The sequence below is a fragment of the Hippichthys cyanospilos genome, chromosome 22 (assembly GCF_059441005.1).
Source record: "Hippichthys cyanospilos isolate Australia breed blue-spotted pipefish chromosome 22, RoL_Hcya_1.0, whole genome shotgun sequence".
Lineage (NCBI taxonomy): Eukaryota > Metazoa > Chordata > Actinopteri > Syngnathiformes > Syngnathidae > Hippichthys > Hippichthys cyanospilos.
Window position 1 is genome coordinate 4,302,175 of NC_142390.1, and position 16,937 is coordinate 4,319,111.

Sequence of the window (16,937 nt, forward strand, 5' to 3'; positions counted from 1 at the left end):
CAAAGTTGCTGCCGTCTTGTGGACTGGAGTAGTTACTGTCAGTGGACAAATCGAAGCTAGTGTCATTTGGAGGACAGAAAGTGCCAAAATTCAATAAATTAATGTACTGTTCAGTCTGTCAATAGTTAATTGAATAATACGCGCATTAAATATTACATTTTACACCGATGGGACGGTTTGGAACTTAAAAAAAAAATACAACCACACAATTATCTCTGCTCATGTTTTATTAAGCCAATGAAGAGACCAAAATCGTCCCCTTTATTTTGATTTGAATTCAACATACTGGCCCTTTGTGTTCAACACCATACCCACCACCAAGACACTTCTTCCTTTGCCCGCAGCAAGTTTGATTGGTGACTTTTGGGCTTAACAGGTGAGACGCTAGAGATATTGTGATCAAGTTGTACTCAGGTCAAAAACAATCCGACAATCCGCTTATGCAATCCGATATATAGATCAGTAGGCTCTTGGGTTGACCTAATGATGCCTGACCAAAATAGCATACCAAGCTCAATCCTGGTAAAGCAGAAAGCCAGAAAACGTACTATACTTCCAGGTGCTACCATAAATGGCGCCACGATGCAATCTGAGCCAGACCTGATCCCCTTGGAAGAGGGGTAAGATAGCATGGTTGCTAGCAGTCTCGTGATCGGGCGCGCCGTCGTTGGCGTACGCCGACACCATCACCTCTTCGTTGCACATGAGGTTGATGTAAAGCGGTACGTTAATTGCGAGTTTAAGGATGTGGAACATGAATACATACATTCCGTTGACGGGACAGGTGAAGCGGCCGATTCGGGTGTCAAACATATCTCCCAGGTTGCTGAGCAGGTGATCGAACGCAATGGGCTGGTCGAGGTTGCCCGGAGCTAAGTTGACTGTGCGAGAGGCTGTGAACGCAACCCTCAGCGGCTGGGCAAAGGGGTAAAGTTGCATGGGGAGTAGGGAAGTGTGACGGTGACCTTGAGGACTATGCGGGACCCCGACCACGGACACGGGAAGGGAATCGCCGTGGCCGGAATCCACCGTTGCGAATTCTTCGGCTCGGTCCGGGCTGCTCACATGCGAGGACTCGCTCCAGGATGCTAAAACAGAAAAACGATCGCAGTCAGGAATAGCACGAGACACAAATTCCAGGAGAGGACTGCAAAATTTGGAATCAAATTTCTGTCAAAAAACGCAGAATATGAATTCTCTGGTAAGCTGAAATCGTTGTGATGGAACTAAAACCTCGTCTTGGGTCTGTCGACGTCGCTTGAGGGCTTAACCGATGGCGAATTTGAATCTTTAACCACCAAAATTCCTTAATGGGTCTTTCAATACCATCGAAAACATACCCAGTGTCAGTGAATAGTCTTCCGAGGGGGCAAACTCAGGCGGCGTTTGGGTGCTGGAATTGATGAACTGAACTGCTGCATCCCCGTTGAAAACCTACAATCAAAACACATGAAATTAACATATTGTGAATGGAAAATTTTGCGAATGACACTGCGGTAATATATCGCAACTAAATAGAAAGGAATTCTTCGCATAGCTCATAAACAGTTACATAAACGTGCGTGAGAGCCGAGAAAAACGCGCGAAGACTTACTGATGGGATGTCGTGAAATTGCACCGAGGTGACAGTTTGCCTTGCGGGCGGGGTGGAAAAAGTATGCTTGGGAGACGGAAAGGAGATGCTAGGTGACATCCTGTTACAGGGAGAACTTTTTCTTGACTCAGCGACCAGTGTCTGAGGAACAAAGTATTTTTAAGTTACTCCATATTTCCCACCCTCCGCTACACGGGGACTTCAAACTGACGGAGATCGCAGACTCTGGCGTGCTAAACAGCGGTGAAGAAAATGTCTTCTGCTCCGGCAAATGCACATGCTCCTGTAAAAAAAACAAACGGTTTAAATGATACCCTAAAAATCTGTAGTATTATTGAGTAGAATCTTACATTTGAGGAAATCTCCAGGCCAAGACTTTTTAAGGACTGATCTCCATTTGTCAGTCTGGTTTTGTGGTCCAGAAGCTTGGTAGTTAGCGGCGTGGACTGCCAACGGATTATTAAGGGAATCGCATTTTAGCATGACAGAGTGGTTCCAAAACATCTACACGCCCCAAAATCTTTCTCAAACTTCACAACAAGAGAAAAAAGATCCAGTTGATGGTGAAGGTTCCTCTTCACGTTTCTGTTTTATAGAATTAAATGGCGCCTTAGCAAAATGTTGGAAGCCATGACATGGCCTTCATATAATCATAAATGCCGGATTTTAAATGAATGAAGATCCAGAGGATATGGCGTCCATGATTTCAAATAATTTGGCTCGTCAGACCACAGCGCATTTCTTTGATGAATTGTGAAAGATTCTTTTCCATGATTCAGTTGTGCAGGTGTTAGGTTGCAATGTAGGAAAATATTTTGAAAAAGACATATTTTGATTTTTTTTTTTTTTAACAAAAAAAAAACCCTAACATTTGAAAAAGGAGTGCGATTACCATATCAACTACATGTGACAACTAAATAACTGCTTACATGCATTTCTTTTGGCAGTGGATCGCTCGAATTTCTTAAAGCTGTTTGGGGAAAAAAAAAAAATAGAGTGTTAAATTATTTCAGTTATACTTTATTAATTTATACTAAATTTCTAGCGGGTCAACATTACCCAGAGGAGATGACAATTCCAGCGTCTCCCCTTTAAATCCGGAGTGTCCATTTTCCGGAGAGGACTCGCAATCTAGAAGAGAATCCTAGACGCAAACGGATTTTTTTTTTTAATCTTTAAACAAAATGGAGAATTGCTACAATCCACCTGTATGAAACTGAAAGAGCCATGGATCTTGGTCATTAGGTCCTCCAGCTGTTTTTTCCTCATGATGGGGTCTTTGGGGAAAGACGGAGAGGTGAAACTCATATCGGGCAAATCCTTGTCGACATCCTGCCAAGAATCACAAAGCGGATTGTTAAAAAAAAACTGCGCCCTTTTGAAAAAAACTGATTTTGTCCTCACCAGCTTGGAGTTTGGCTCTTTTTTAACTTTCCTCTCCTTCTCCTGAAATAAAAAGGAAATCAACAATCACATTCATTTTAGAATTGCTCTCAACGTGAATCCCTCCCTCTTTATTTGACGTAAAGCCGTCGCCATGGCGATACCTGTTTACTATCATCTGCTTTGGATTTGTTGATGAGAGGGGCTTTAGGAATTGAAGTGGCTGCTCCTTTCCATGCTTTGTTGACTGAATCCTGGGGGGTAACGCGGTCATCGGAGAATTCCAAATCCCAGCAGTCGGGAGGGTTGTCTTCTCTCATCGCCGAGAATTCCTCCTTGCAATTCTAAGAAAGAAAATAATCAACGTGAGACTTAACACCGGTTGCAAAACTACAAAGGAATGAAAACTATATCATAAAAAAACAAAAGAAAAAAGCGCTGAGCATTTACAAGCCTGACGTATACCAAAACTTTAACAGAATAAATCTCATCTTCCTGAATTTTTTAATATCTTATCGTGTGTGTATCAAATTTCCCACATTGTGAGCAGTCCGCGAACGCAGCGCCAGTGGAACAATTGCGATGGAAGCAGTCGTTTATCCTTCTCCATCCCACGCAACTCGAGTTGATTTTGCCAAAATTTCCAAGCAGAATCGACCAACTTAACGATTGTGTATGTGCCAAAAGACCACAATTAATGAACGATTACCTTTCCGTGTTCTTTAACCAGAGCACTCTGCTACATATCTTCCGTGAATCGGCTGGAGACAGCATAACCTTTACATGATCGTCTCAGTTTTAGCAATATTCCTGTGAGAGAACAAGGATAGACTCGGACGGCGGTTCAGTCTGCTCGCTTCTTTTCTTGGAAATAACGCCGGAACAAGCTCAGTCAACACGAGCTGCTAACAGCCAACATGCCCGCTTGTTACGGTAATTGTTGGAAGTAAGAATACGGCCGATTAAAAAAAAAAATCCACATCTCTGCTTAGGTGCATCGCAAAAAATTATATTTGACTTTAAGAGGCTTGACTACAGAACTTCAATTCGCACCTGTTTAAAAATACACAAACACTTAAACATGAAATGAGACATTACCTCTTTAGAAACTTCAGGCTGCGTCGACTGAGACTCGGCTATCAAAGACACACAAAAAAAAAGACGTTTAAACTGTTAACTTTTCAACCCAGTCTATTATCACAATGTTTCATACTTAGAGTCATTTCGGAAGGAAGACAATTGAAGTACTTGCACTTCAATAATTTGGTGAGCTCCTCTTTCAGCAACTTAACTAAAACAAAACAAACAAACAAAAAAAAATTTGTTATGAATCCAACAGCTTTGAACATCAACATTTACCCTTTGATAAATCTGCAGCTCAATTTTTTTCAGCTTTGGCTTTTTGATGTGCGATATCAAAGGAAAAGCATACTAAAAGAAATCACTAGGAGGCTAAAATATTGCATAGATTGTAAAAAAAGACTTTCGATATGGAATACTTGCAAAACGGGAGGTCGAGAGTTACACCTTATAGGTGTCAAATTGAGCCCATGTCAGGCTCATTTACTGCCATTCAAAATTGGAAATAGTCATTTTTGACGATGAGTTCATCGCTGCGATTGGTTGGCAACCTTCCGGCTGCCCAAAAAAAGAAGCGCTCATGCACCTGAGTGCAAATTCCCTGATACGTACATGTCGATCCAGCCACTGGTTTGTCTTCTCCCTCCAGAAGGTCAATATATACCTCAGCCACTTCCTCGATCCGCTGCTCTAAACTTAAACAGAGAAAATGTAATTTTTTTTTTTTTGTCTTGGTGTAAAAACAAACAAAAAACAAAACAAAAAGACTAACTCACCTCAGTCCGTCATCCTGCCTCATTCGGAGCAAGGCGGCCAGCTGGTTCAAGCTGTTGAGATGCTTTGGTGTTAGGTGGGGTGCCTGGTTTTGCCCAGCGAGCAGGTCTTTCTTCACATGAGTCAGTTGTATGCCGGCAAGGAGGTGCTGGACTTGGAGGACCGTGCTCAGCCGCTTCTTCTCCGCCTCCATCCTGACCGCTTGCTCCCGCTTGGCTGCCTTCTTCTGCGACCTCAGCAGCTAGCAAGCAAAATCATTAGCATTTGAGGCTATTGTTAAAATATTACAATATATATAAAATGCACATCTGCGCGTCAAAGCTCGGCTTGTGCGGCAATCGATTCGACTTACGTTTTGAGTCAAGCTGTCCAGGGTTTTATGAAGCTCCTTGGCAAATTCCAGGTTATGCACCACCTGCTCGTATTTATCAGTAGCGGCCTAAAAACGGGAAACTTAGTCCTGATAACTACAGGCAACTTTATGTCATTTTGAAAACACACACACTCACGATTTGGTCTTTATTTAGAGTCTCCCCACAGGCCAGGCATCGCTTATAATGTTCCAATTTCAGCTACGGCAAGAAAGAAAAAAAAAATCTGTCCATCTTATCCACACATAGCTCTTTCCCTGCATTTGTTGTGTTCCTACCTTCTTTTTCTCCAAGTTGCGAACCTTGTGTTTGAGGCAGATCAGTCCATCTTCTATGTAGGTTTCATATCCATAATAGGCAGCGGAGAAGTCAAAGGTCGGCAAGGCACTCAAGTCTCCCTTTGGACTGGCAATCACAGTGCCTTCTGTCCTTTCCTTCTTCTCTTCTGATTGGTCACCAGCAAGTGCGACAGCCATCATTGGGGAAGGAGGAAGCTGCACCATTGCTAGACTCCACAACTAGAAAAAAAAAATGCAGATATTTGTTAGGGCACGAACCTATACAGAGGATACCGGCCTTATAATGATGCACTTCATGTAGAATGATTACAGGACATGTCACCATCTGGGTGAAATTTCAGCTGCCGAGTGACTTTGTCAAAGCTTTCCCTTTGATGTAAAGATCAAATGATTAGACAAAATACCACACAAGTGTTAATATAATATCTGGATTTTTTCCAGGTTTTAAACATGCAGATAGAGTATACAGGTACTTCACTGCGATTTCTAGTCTAAACTATCAATTTTTATGTTTGTTTTTTTTTTTTACGTGACAGTGTTCAAACATCCAAGAAATAAAGCAAGCAAACTTTTTTTTACAGACTTTTTTTAAACAGTGAATTACTTTCAAATACACAATTTACAAAGACGGCGAATGCTCGTTGGAACGCATGAAATTCACCTTTTTTTTTTTTTTTAATATTGTACGTAAAGTAGTCCACCTGGGTCCAATGATCTAAAGTGTTATTTACCCCGATTAGTCCTGAACCGTCAAACTCCAGTCCACAAGGATCCACGTCCCGCATTTTCCCAAGTTTTTCTTTGCCTCACACCTGATTCAACTGATGAGCTGATCCCGATATTTTGAATCAAGCGTGTTGAAATGTAAAACTTGGAAAACAGGCAGGCCATTACGGACTGGAGTTTGACAATTCATGACCCACAAGGTTAAATGCACGTGACCATGAACGCGCAAGTGCATTGAAATCATTTCGGTGAAACCGCACGATTTAATTGAATGGCAATATTAAACTGCAAATAAAACGTTGACATCGTTCCAAAACAAGACGTTGACTCATAATGAAATGAAATATCGTTGAACTACTAAAAAGGCCAACCTCGAAGTTGTAGTTTAGGTCGAAAATCCAAGATAGGAGACGTGAAGTCACCTGGCACGCTCGCTCCGTGACACTTTGTCAAGAGTCGGGTCAATTTGCAGACGGCGCCCCCGTGTGGTTTCAATTATATTGCGCTCCCTTCGGAACACTTCCGGGTCAACTTGAAACTTTTCCTCTACCTGCGCACGTGATCCACCATCTTACGTCGCCAAAACGACGCTAATTTCGGAATGGAGCAACTGGCGGCCATCTTACGTCGCCAATTGTAAAGTTTGTTTAATATCAACGCATTTGCGAGGAATTGAGAATCCGGTGGCCATCGTACGTTGTCAATACAGCTGGTTCAACTGTAGTGCGTTGATTATCATTATTTTTTGTAGTATTTTGCGGCGTTATCATATTGTGTTCTCTATTTATGGATAAAATGACACAATGTGTAAGTAATTCCCTGATGCATTTAATTGCCTTGGAGCTTGAATAAACTAAGGAAGTCCTGTAGAGGGCATAATGCGATGTCAGGGGGGCACGTATTACAAAAGAAAACAATATTTGGTTGTGCCGTGTGAATTGTAATTGCACAACGACGACACCAGGTGGTGCAGTCGCGTTATCGTCAAAGTGCTTACAGGCGTTATAAACTTTTTAACTTACGGTCAAAAACATTTGTGTTCTATGCAACGTGGAAGATCAATATGATTTAGAACTAAACCACATATAGTTTTTACCTTTTTTTCTTCAGGTTAAAATGTTTAAAAATGTTTAATAACGATGCTCCTGTGTTACAGGTCCATTTACATGTATTATATGTTTACATTTTTTTTTCTCAGCATCAAATGATGCAGTTGGTCAAAAATGTTTCTAGTTTGAATAATGATTGTTTTTTTTTTTAATTTACGGCACTGTGATGCACTTTGTTTCAATTCATATGACGTCTCTACATCAGCCTTATCCCCTTTGCTGCAACAACTGGATATATGTATATGTTATCATATAAAAACACATTTCTCCCTCTTTTGCAAAAGATTGTTTTGACTCAGTCTTGCCTTTTCTCCAGTCTTTAATTCTTGATAACAGACAGCGTTCACACCCAATTTCTTCAGGAATCGCCATTGTCGAATGAATGCTTTTCTGTGTTGATGTTTCACATTTTTGTTCCATTTACTCAGCGTCCAAGATTTCTTTCTAAACTCAATGGCCTGTTGGTATTAGTATTCTCATTTATCAGTTCCGGTGAATGAAGTCTTTGTACTTTATTAGAAATAAAGAATTTGTCATTTTGAGCAGGTTGGGTATTCATAAAAGGCGGAAACTTTTTGAATACGTTCCACCCTGGTTGTTTTGCGGCATTTGTGTCGACGTTGGTTTTCGTTTTCAGAATCGTCGTCCTCGGAACACAGAGGTGCGGTCATTTTCAGCCAGTGCTTTGGCACAGTCATATAGTTGCGCTGCGGTGCAGGGGTGTAATCACAACTGTCTTCGGTTTCAGAGGTGTCTTCAAGTTCTGGCGGTCCTCGTTGAGTTTGTGAGAGGGAGTCAGTTTCTTGATGCGTTTTGGATGAGTCATGAACCTCCAAAACAGAAGTTGTAGTTGGCAAGGTAGACTTTCTTTCCCCCTCCTCTGCATCTTTATTTTTTAGAATGGAAATCTTTAGTTTGTGCTCAGACTTCTTCGGTATCGGAGGATCATTTTCGTCATCACTTATGTCTTCATATTGAGGGTTTTCACAATATATCGGGAACCCGTTCTTCAGTTGAGAAACCCCCGTTGCCTCCTTGAAATCAAAGTCGTCATCTGAAACGTCGTCATATTGCGGATCCTTTAAAACCTGTGCAACAGACTTTGCTCTCTTCTCCAGTAAGGGCTTGAAATCTTGCATTACATGGCATGCTGAATAATGAAAATGTGTAGGCTTATTATTATTTTGGGATGGGTCCCCACGATGCCTCAAGGGAGCAGCAGGAACGTCCATCACAATCTGGTGGTGTTCTGAAGGAGTGAAGAGATGTTATTGGCGCTCGTTTAATTATTGAGAGCTGAAAATGGCATACCGCAGCAGTAGTTTGGGGCGAACAAAAACACAAGTCTTCAATGCTTGTCCTGGTGCACCACCTAGTGGTGAATTTAATTCCGATTTTTTTCCATGAGGTCCATCACAATTCCAAATAAATGTGATGTCTGTGTGTAAACGATAAATGGCCCAAAACGGTCCCACATGCGCACAGCAGGCGTGTGTCTCCGGAACTACCTTGCAAAGTTGATACGGTTGTCATACTGGAGCCAGAATATTTAAAATCTGGCGAATTAAAAGAGCAAATTTATGAAAGATTATAGTTAATTCAGATTCAGCGCGCAAAAAAAACATGCTCGACCTGAATACATTATATTTAATAAATTTCAGGAATTTCGCCCAGATCCTTTTCATTGGTCAAATAAAATATTCTAATTTCGTAAATTATTGGAATTTTAGGACGCACCTGTACCCTAAGGCCATAAAGTTTTTTTTCGTATACTTTTGTTTTTTCATCATTTGACAAAGGCGGGAACACTTGGTATTCCCTGCTTAGTGAAAACATGACTTTCTAGTGACAATACCTGATGATAAGTTCTTTGACGTCGATTCATTGGATTTGGGATTCATCGCTTCAGCCTTTCCCTGGTTCCCGTTTCCATTGGCGGCGGTCGATTCCTCAGCTCCGGTTCGACTTGAACCAGCATCTCTGTTATTCGTCCACAACGATGCAGCCTCGCGGGTAGGCGCAGATGCACAAACGATGTTCTTCCGCGCCCTAAAAAATGCCAGCTTGTCTGCAATCATTTTTAGTATTTGATTGTCTGTTGGGGGTTCCACTTCTCCGGTTGGCAAAACCCCGCAAGCTGATGGCTGAGGAAAAGGCATCCATGGACTTGAATGAGCATGTTCCGTGTCGGCTAGGTTTTCAACCAGTGCAAAACTTGAAGTGGTTCCTGGCACCTTTGAGTGGCATTGTGAGTCGCATATACTATGGACATTGGTGTTGGAATAGATACACTTCTGCGATGATGGGACTTGGAGAGATGATTTGGAACCAGTAGTCATCTCGGAGGGTGTTTGTTGCTTGTGGGATCTGTGAGTCGGGACGATTTCTATGTTTTCTATGCTTGCAGACTTCTCCTGTTGATTTGGGGGATGGAACGAATCGTCAATTCTCCGTTTCTTATAATAACGATTTGCTTCATCTAGGTTTTGCGTTCCATTTTCTGTGTTCAGGTTGTTGTTATAGTTCTGACGTGAAAACAGAGGAGGGATTGCGCTATGCTCTTGGGATGAAGGATAGGCTTTTCTCCTACTGTCTAAATATCCAGATTGCATTGCAAGAAAACTCGGCTCCATGTGATGGTCAGTGAAATATTCTAGGGAAGACCAAAAGAAGAGAAACTGAGATTAGTTGACGGTTGATCCCAAGCGAACTGCGCAGATTGAAGACATTTTGAGTGCAGGCAGACAGTGCATATATATATATATATATATATATATATATATATATATATATATATATATATATATATATATATATATATATATATATGTACAAACATAAACACACACATACATACATACATACATATATTTACAGTATGCAGATTTACGTAAAGTGGATGTTGGAAAGATATTTGGTTTTGAAAAAGCACTTACCGGTATTTATTGAGTTTATAGATAAGTTAGTCCAAGTCATGTGTGTGCTTTTCATAGTACTTTTGAGCTGAATATTTTTGTACGCTATGCACAAGTCAAGCGCTTCAGAATCAAGAAGTTGCTAGTGTCAGGACAAAAAACAGTCATGACAATGATTTACATTATGTAATGTATTGGAATAGTCAGAATGAGAATGTGTTCGAGCAGATCCGTTGTGCAACTTCCTTATTTTGAGAAAAAACAGCTGTTTTTTCGCATATCTGCGTTTGATTGGCTGCACAATTCCACGTGATTTGTGGCTTTGCGTGACATTCATTCTGATGATATTGTAGGCTGCGGCGTTTGCCTGAAAGTGTAAATAACTTGATTTCGGGAAAAAAAAAAGAACGTACAAGTAATAGAAAATGAAGTCTGATTAAAAAAAAATAATCTTGAAAGATGCAGATCATTGTTACAAAAATAAAACCATGCCATGGGCCTGTCGTCTACTTTAAGTGAAATGTATTAGAGAAATTACATGCAAACATTGAACGTAAAACAAGCAACTCTGTCCATATTAAACGTAACTTACCATCAGATTTTTTAAAGTATTCCCCAAGCTGTAGTAAATCCTCCTCCTATCTCGCTTGCCTCCGAAGAAAAAAGGTTTTGGTCGAGTTTCTCTTACTATTAGTTATGATTTGCGTAAGCCGTTCCCATCACACGAGGGGAAAAAAAAGCGATTTTAACTCCTGTTTCCTCGTAAAGATCCCCTCTTAAAAAGTATTCCAAACAGCAAACACGTTGTTGTTTTTTTAAATACAACTTTTTAAATACGAATTATCACACAACAGCTGCCCAACTTCGGAAACGGAAGTACTTTTTTTTTTTTTTTTTTTTTACCGCGCATAGAAATTATTAAGTCAGAAAGGGTCTTTGCCGGTGTGAGACGTGCATATGTAGCCGCCATCTTTAACCGGGACTCCCACAGGACCGTCCCTTACCTTCACTAAAATAACAATTTTAATCCGTTTATTTAAACTTACAATTTAAAATATTTGATATTTGTACGTTTTTTAAATCTCTAAAATATTTTAGTTATGCATTTATTTATTTTGCAAACTCATCGAGTATCAAGTTATAGAGTCAGTAGTCATATTGCTGATAAAAATGCAAATTTAAAGGCGGCATAACCGACATTTTAAATGTAATGTAAAATTATTCATATTTACTCGTGAAGTGTTTTTGAGATGTTTTCCTTTTTCATATTAGACATTGAAAAAACAGGACATCTATGAGGACAAAGTTGACCACATGAACATAAATAATTTGCGCCATTGTTATTTGTTATTTATAGTTTGAATCCATGATAGAATGTAAGAATAAAAATGCGCTAAAAAGACATTTTCAAGCAGCTCGAGAAAATTTGACTTTTGCACCAGATGAATGTTAAAACTTCCCATTCTCAATACAAGATCGTTCCTTGTTCCAACCTGGTTTTTTCATTTGAGTTTGATCACCTCAAATAAAAAAAAAAATGGCACAGGTGTGACAAAATATCAGCAAAGTCGGATTTTGAATATAAAGAGCAACGTTACCCGATATACCTGACCTCCATTTCCTCCGCACAACATACATCCTGTCCCAGTAAGCTTTTGAAACAGCAAGCAGAACTGCTGTCACCTGTGATGTGGTTTCCATGGTAACCGCTTCCTGTGGAAAGACAGTCTCACACGCAAACATCAAACTGAAATAAACAATTTGTTATAGTGATTGTCAATACCTTATCTTTATAAGGATGATTAAAAAATAGAAAGTATCAGTGTGGGTGCAAAAATCAAGTTTATTTTCCGTAGGTGTGGACGGATTCTCAGTCATCCAGGTTGTCTTAGATCATTTTAGTTTTTTTTACATAAACATGAAACGGGTTGCTACTTTTGGAGACGTCTTCTTATAAGGTACCGCGCATTGAGAAGTTTGATGTCCTCTTCTTCATAAACAATGCAAAAAGAAGCAATTAAGGGACCGGCTACTCTGGCGGGCCAAAGCACAGGCGCAACGTCATGACTCCGTTGATGGCGAGCGTCTTGGCGAAGACCAGGCGGAGGGCGAGGACGGCGAGGGACAGGAGGTTGACCTTCTCGTCTGCGAACGACACGCATTTTGAAGCCCGGGTGGGCAGATAGCCAACGGCGTGTTCAATACCGACCTGGCGCCAAGGTGTCCTGGCACCGCCCTGGCCCAATGTCACCTGTGGCGGCAAAACAGGAAACGAGTTGACGACTCCTGTTTTGTTAGCTGGAGGCCCCGCCCCTCATTCCTCACCTTCCTCGCATTTGTCGTCGTTTGCGCCCGTTAGCAGGACCACTTGGTTGTATAGCGAGTCGTCCGATATTCGCACGGCGCCAGACTCCCGGAACATGAGTCCTTTCCCCGCCTTCTCCGTGGCGTTGCGTCGGCTGAAGTCGGCGGCGAGACACACCGCCCGCTCTCTACCATCGAGCTTGTAGAAGGTGGGCTCAAACTCCTCCCCTAAAATCACACCTTGTCTCTTTAAGCAGAGTACACACATTGAAATAATAGCTTACCAAACAAGCGTGTATGACAGAGGACAAGGAGTTTTCAAGTTAGGACAATCTTTCCTCTCCACCCCATCAAGTGGCCTTAAGACTGTCGGTTGGATTATTGGTCTTACAAAGGTGGGGGTCACCGGGGCCATGTAAATCGTACATCCCCATATAATGCTATGGGTGGTGATAAACAGGTGGACTATGGAAGTTTTTGCAAATGAACAAACATTAGCTGATACTGCTTGAATCAAATCTTTCAAGTCTACCTTTGACATTTTTGAGAAAGCCTTATGATTCCATTTGCACCTGTGTGTGTGTACGTGTATATAAATATATATAGATAGATACAGTATAGGGAGGGATATCGATATACTGTAGATATATAATGTAAGCACTTAGTACCTCAATCAATTACTTATATTAGCACTTCATTACCTAATGTAATTGATTACTTGAGTACTAAAGTCTTGTTCACTTGTACTTCCTTTATTTACAGTAGTACCAGACATTTTTTGACCCTACTTTAGCCAAACACTTATTAAATAGTATTTAATTAAAGAAAAAAATGTGCTAGAGCTACTGTATAAATATTAGAACCTCAACTAATGATTATTATGAAAAAAAATAATGTTGAAAATATTAAAACTGGGACTCTTTTGCTTGAATCAGTAGCCAAAAAAATAGGTCTCTCGTTCAAAATAATACATTTGAACTTATGGTAATGGGTTTATTTTTGTTAAAGGCTAATTTAAAAAAAAAAAAGTGATTTTTCAGTTTTTCATCTACTTTTTAAAAATATATATATTATTTCCACTTACGGGCATCGACTGTTAAGCTGGTCCCACTTCCAAAGAGTAACCTATCGGTCCCTGTAGTCACACATTAGTTGTTTCCCCGACAATAACCTCATGAGATGTTTCAATAGTTAAAAAGTTCCCACATTTGCGTTAACTTCATCCAGTTTGTGAAAACTTGGTATAGACTAATTGCGGTGTCAAGAACTTACGAGTCTCCACGGTCACTCTGGTTCCACTTCCAAATTCTAATCTTGAGTTTGATGACACACATCAATTGTTTCCTTACCAAAAACCTCCGGTGAAGCTTCAACAAAGAAACGTCGCCACCCTCATGGGACGACGCGGCTCAGGTTGTAGAATGGTTGCGGGTCAAGGGTCGCGGCTCCGATTCGGAGCCCCTGTAGCCGAAGTTCCTTTTAGCAAAATACCGAACCCTCGGTCGCTCCTGACGCTGAGGAGTGGTAAAGCTTTGATTCCCGTTGTTGGCATGGCACAGAGATATCATCAAATCCAAAAAGAAGAATCAAGCAGTGAAAGCAAAACAAGAAAATCTACTCTGACGCAAGTAAAATGAAGATTCTACTGTTTTCCACAGTCACTCTTGTCCCGTCCTCCAAGACGATCTTGTAACCCGCAGCAACGGGACTCAATTCTCCAAGCTCATAGGCCACACCCACCACCCCCGACCTCGTTATTGACATCAAATGATGAAATCTTGTTAGCTCCGCTCACAGTTCCACTTAAAGGGGCTGTAACATGAAAAGTCAACTTTTTGGAGTTTTTAACCATGTTCCAAAGTTGATTTCTCACCCGAAACACAGATGTCAAACTCAAGGCCCGGGCGCAGTTCCGGACCGCCACATCAATTTATATGGCGCGCGAAATGCTGATTTGACTTCAGGTTTCTGGCTAAAATACCAAACTCCCCGCAACTCCCCGCTTCCACCGCCTGTGCGAGAATAAATACACACCCATCTGAAGATCTCATTAAAAGAACGTATTGTTGAATAAGCAAAGCTCGCGCTTGTGAAAAGTGACCGATGACATCACTGGGGCGGAGCTTCAGTCACGAGAAGACAAGAAAAGCAGAGCAGAGCAGAGAGAAGTTTGTTCAGCATGTTGCTGTCAGCCTGGTCGCTGCTTGTGGTCGCTGCGGCCGGTGAGTGCGGCAATAGTCACTCGTTATGTTGCGGGGTGCTAAAACTCGTTGGTTTCATCTTTCAGGCGCCGGCGGTAACGAGCTGGTGGCGGTCCACGATGACATTTTGGCATTAAAAGGTGCACGGGTGACGCTGTCATATGCTTACTACAGAAAGCCTTCTGGTTCCGATTATTTCTTCTGGTACCAACAACTACCCGGACAAGCGCCACACTTACTACTTTCCCATTTGGGAAGCGGCGAAATGCTGAGAACCATGCCGGGAATGTCGGCGAGCGTGCAAACTGAAATGAGGAGAATGCACCTGCACATCCAGGACGCGTCCCCTGAGCACTCTGCAGTGTATTACTGCGCTCTGAATCCCACAGTCACACATGTGCTGCATTGTCATGACAAAAACATACCCTGCTCTAGCGCTGGGTATGATATGCCAGGTGCCAGAGACAAATTCAAAAAATATCATTTAATGGCAAAAATAAAAGAAAAGGAAAAGACAAATACGCAAGATTAACTATGGAGTATGGATGGAAGGATAGAAGGAAGTTTGGATGGCAGGATGGACAGATGAATGGAAAGAAGGAATGAAGGATGGATGGGAGGAAGGAAGGAAGGAAGGATGGATGGGTGTTCTCCTGGAATAACATTTGAATAGGCGAGAGACCGGAGGCTCAAAACAAGCTTTGGCAAAACTAGAAAAAGAAAATAAAATCAAGTTAGGTTTGCTCTGGGGAAAGACAACGCATGTGAGCGACCCCAAAGCATTTCTGCGGTTTCCACTCGCACGACTGCACTTCCTGCCTGAGGCGAAGATACACAAAACTAGCAATGTGTAAAGTCAACAAGGTCACCTGATTGACGGAAGCTCAATCCATGTCCTTTACTTGAAAATCTTCTGCGTCATCGATCCTGACCCCTTTTGACATGTTAGCACCTTCTACACGAGGAGAACAACAGTGCAATTGGGACCTCCGGCCTTTGAAGACAAAAAAATGACCTCCATTTCCTCCACGCAACAATTTTTATTTTCTAAACCTCGATATGGCTGAAAAGTAGCAATATTTATCTAGCAATATTCATTTTGTGTTGGAGTAAACCAACGAAAAGTGATCAAGGTAGAATATTTTGAGTTTATGGTCACTTTATGACAATAATAACTACAACTAGCTCAATCCTTACATTATGAATGCGTGAGGATCTGGAGGCCCCGCCTCCTCGGCTACAAATCGGCGTTCCTGCAGACGGCGAGCGCAGACATGAGTCGTGCGCTCGTATGTACGCTGATGGCCGCTTGCATTCTTGGTGAGGTCATGCGAGGTCCACGCGAGGTCACTGACCCTTTCATCGGATGTCTGACCACTTTTGTTGCCTTTTGACAGGAAGCAGCGGCCAGACGGCGCACCAGCCGGTAAGAGCAGTCTCCGCAGTAGAGGGTGAAACAGTGACGCTGGCATGCAGCTATGACAGATCGGCGAGCAACGACTACATCTTCTGGTACAAACATGAAGCGGGCGCGGCGCCAGAGTTCATCTTGAGCAGATCTGAATACAGTCAGGGCAAGATGGCGGAAAAGTACCGTGAGCGATTTACCTGCGGCTTGGACCCCAGCACCAAGCAAGCTCCTCTGCATATCGAGCATGCGAAGCCCAGCGACTCTGGGGTCTTCTACTGCGCCCTGCGCCCCACGCTGACGCATTCGCTGGCGCGCCTGCACAAAAACACCTGCACCCATCTCGTGTTGGAACTTAACTTGGGGGCGTGGCCTCACAGGAGTCTAGGGATCCCATGTCGAACTCATTTCTGCCGTTAAAAATGAGAAATTTTGTCCATTTTGGACGTATTGAAAAGCCCATTTTTTATCACGCAATAATTTCAGACGCGTCAGCCTGGGCTCGTGAAGTGAAAACCTTACGATTCCAACTCCGGAACGGATTAATTTTGTATATTTCACTGTACTCTGTGAAATACGGTACTTGAAACACTTTTAAATTTAACAACCACACAGCTGATGGAAAAGGTAGTGGTGTCAAAAGGGGCGAACGGAGAAGCCCTCTCCAGACTGCCATCAAATTCGCCATCTGAATTTATTAACCTAAACAACGCCAAAGGACGCCTTTTTTTTCAGTCGTTAGCCAATACGGCGTGGAAAACATTGTATTAGTC

At 41.9% G+C, this 16,937-nt stretch overlaps 3 protein-coding genes across 12 annotated transcripts; all 3 read right to left on the reverse strand.

The window, feature by feature from the left end:
• Positions 1-275: 275 nt before the first annotated feature.
• caprin2 (caprin family member 2) lies at positions 276-6,676 on the reverse strand. The gene is made up of 18 exons (XM_088406692.1): positions 6,599-6,676; positions 5,481-5,720; positions 5,341-5,403; positions 5,184-5,270; positions 4,834-5,072; positions 4,670-4,752; positions 4,191-4,268; positions 4,076-4,113; positions 3,142-3,321; positions 2,999-3,040; positions 2,801-2,926; positions 2,654-2,738; positions 2,524-2,564; positions 1,945-2,040; positions 1,806-1,877; positions 1,595-1,735; positions 1,341-1,434; positions 276-1,088 (listed from the first exon to the last, which is right to left on the reverse strand). Exons 2-18 carry the CDS (start codon positions 5,703-5,705, stop codon positions 514-516), a joined length of 2,265 nt encoding a protein of 754 aa, XP_088262818.1. The 5' UTR covers positions 5,706-5,720; positions 6,599-6,676; the 3' UTR covers positions 276-513.
• Positions 6,677-7,569: 893 nt separating this feature from the next.
• Positions 7,570-11,998, reverse strand: LOC148405518 (uncharacterized). 3 transcript variants are annotated; one of them, XM_088406617.1, is made up of 3 exons: positions 11,850-11,998; positions 9,192-9,989; positions 7,570-8,585 (listed from the first exon to the last, which is right to left on the reverse strand). In XM_088406617.1, exons 1-3 carry the CDS (start codon positions 11,992-11,994, stop codon positions 7,870-7,872), a joined length of 1,659 nt encoding a protein of 552 aa, XP_088262743.1. In that variant the 5' UTR covers positions 11,995-11,998; the 3' UTR covers positions 7,570-7,869. The 3 variants fall into 3 exon arrangements, with proteins under 3 accessions (XP_088262743.1, XP_088262745.1, XP_088262744.1); XM_088406619.1 differs by lacking the exon at positions 11,850-11,998 and adding an exon at positions 10,844-11,118 and having other exon boundaries at positions 7,571-8,585; XM_088406618.1 differs by lacking the exon at positions 11,850-11,998 and adding an exon at positions 10,273-10,478 and having other exon boundaries at positions 7,571-8,585.
• An 89-nt stretch (positions 11,999-12,087) lies between these two features.
• LOC148405519 (uncharacterized) lies at positions 12,088-16,493 on the reverse strand. Of its 8 annotated transcripts, XM_088406623.1 has the most exons (5): positions 14,429-14,547; positions 13,640-14,016; positions 12,577-12,783; positions 12,461-12,502; positions 12,088-12,396 (listed from the first exon to the last, which is right to left on the reverse strand). In XM_088406623.1, exons 3-5 carry the CDS (start codon positions 12,671-12,673, stop codon positions 12,281-12,283), a joined length of 255 nt encoding a protein of 84 aa, XP_088262749.1. In that variant the 5' UTR covers positions 12,674-12,783; positions 13,640-14,016; positions 14,429-14,547; the 3' UTR covers positions 12,088-12,280. The 8 variants fall into 8 exon arrangements, with proteins under 8 accessions (XP_088262749.1, XP_088262750.1, XP_088262754.1 ...); XM_088406624.1 differs by lacking the exons at positions 13,640-14,016; positions 14,429-14,547 and adding an exon at positions 15,626-16,493; XM_088406628.1 differs by lacking the exon at positions 13,640-14,016 and having other exon boundaries at positions 14,429-14,577.
• Positions 16,494-16,937: the final 444 nt, after the last annotated feature.

Bases quoted from the DNA above. Each gene is read 5' to 3' on its own strand.
- caprin2 (XM_088406692.1), bottom strand. From the start codon at position 5,705: ATGGTGCAGCTTCCTCCTTCCCCAATGATGGCTGTCGCACTTGCTGGT. The intron at 4,114-4,190 runs GTATGAAACATT...TGTCTTTGATAG, and splicing joins TCCTTCCGAAATGACTCTAA to CCGAGTCTCAGTCGACGCAG. The intron at 1,736-1,805 runs GTCAGTTTGAAG...TTTGTTCCTCAG, and splicing joins CGCCAGAGTCTGCGATCTCC to ACACTGGTCGCTGAGTCAAG.
- LOC148405518 (XM_088406617.1), bottom strand. From the start codon at position 11,994: ATGTTTGCGTGTGAGACTGTCTTTCCACAGGAAGCGGTTACCATGGAA. The intron at 9,990-11,849 runs GTAACGTTGCTC...GGTCTTCCCTAG, and splicing joins ATGGAGGTCAGGTATATCGG to AATATTTCACTGACCATCAC. The intron at 8,586-9,191 runs GTATTGTCACTA...TCACTCCTTCAG, and splicing joins GTCAAAGAACTTATCATCAG to AACACCACCAGATTGTGATG.
- LOC148405519 (XM_088406620.1), bottom strand. From the start codon at position 12,823: ATGTGTGTACTCTGCTTAAAGAGACAAGGTGTGATTTTAGGGGAGGAG. The intron at 12,503-12,576 runs GTGAGGAATGAG...TTGCCGCCACAG, and splicing joins CGACGACAAATGCGAGGAAG to GTGACATTGGGCCAGGGCGG. The intron at 12,397-12,460 runs GTCGGTATTGAA...TGTCGTTCGCAG, and splicing joins CCAGGACACCTTGGCGCCAG to ACGAGAAGGTCAACCTCCTG.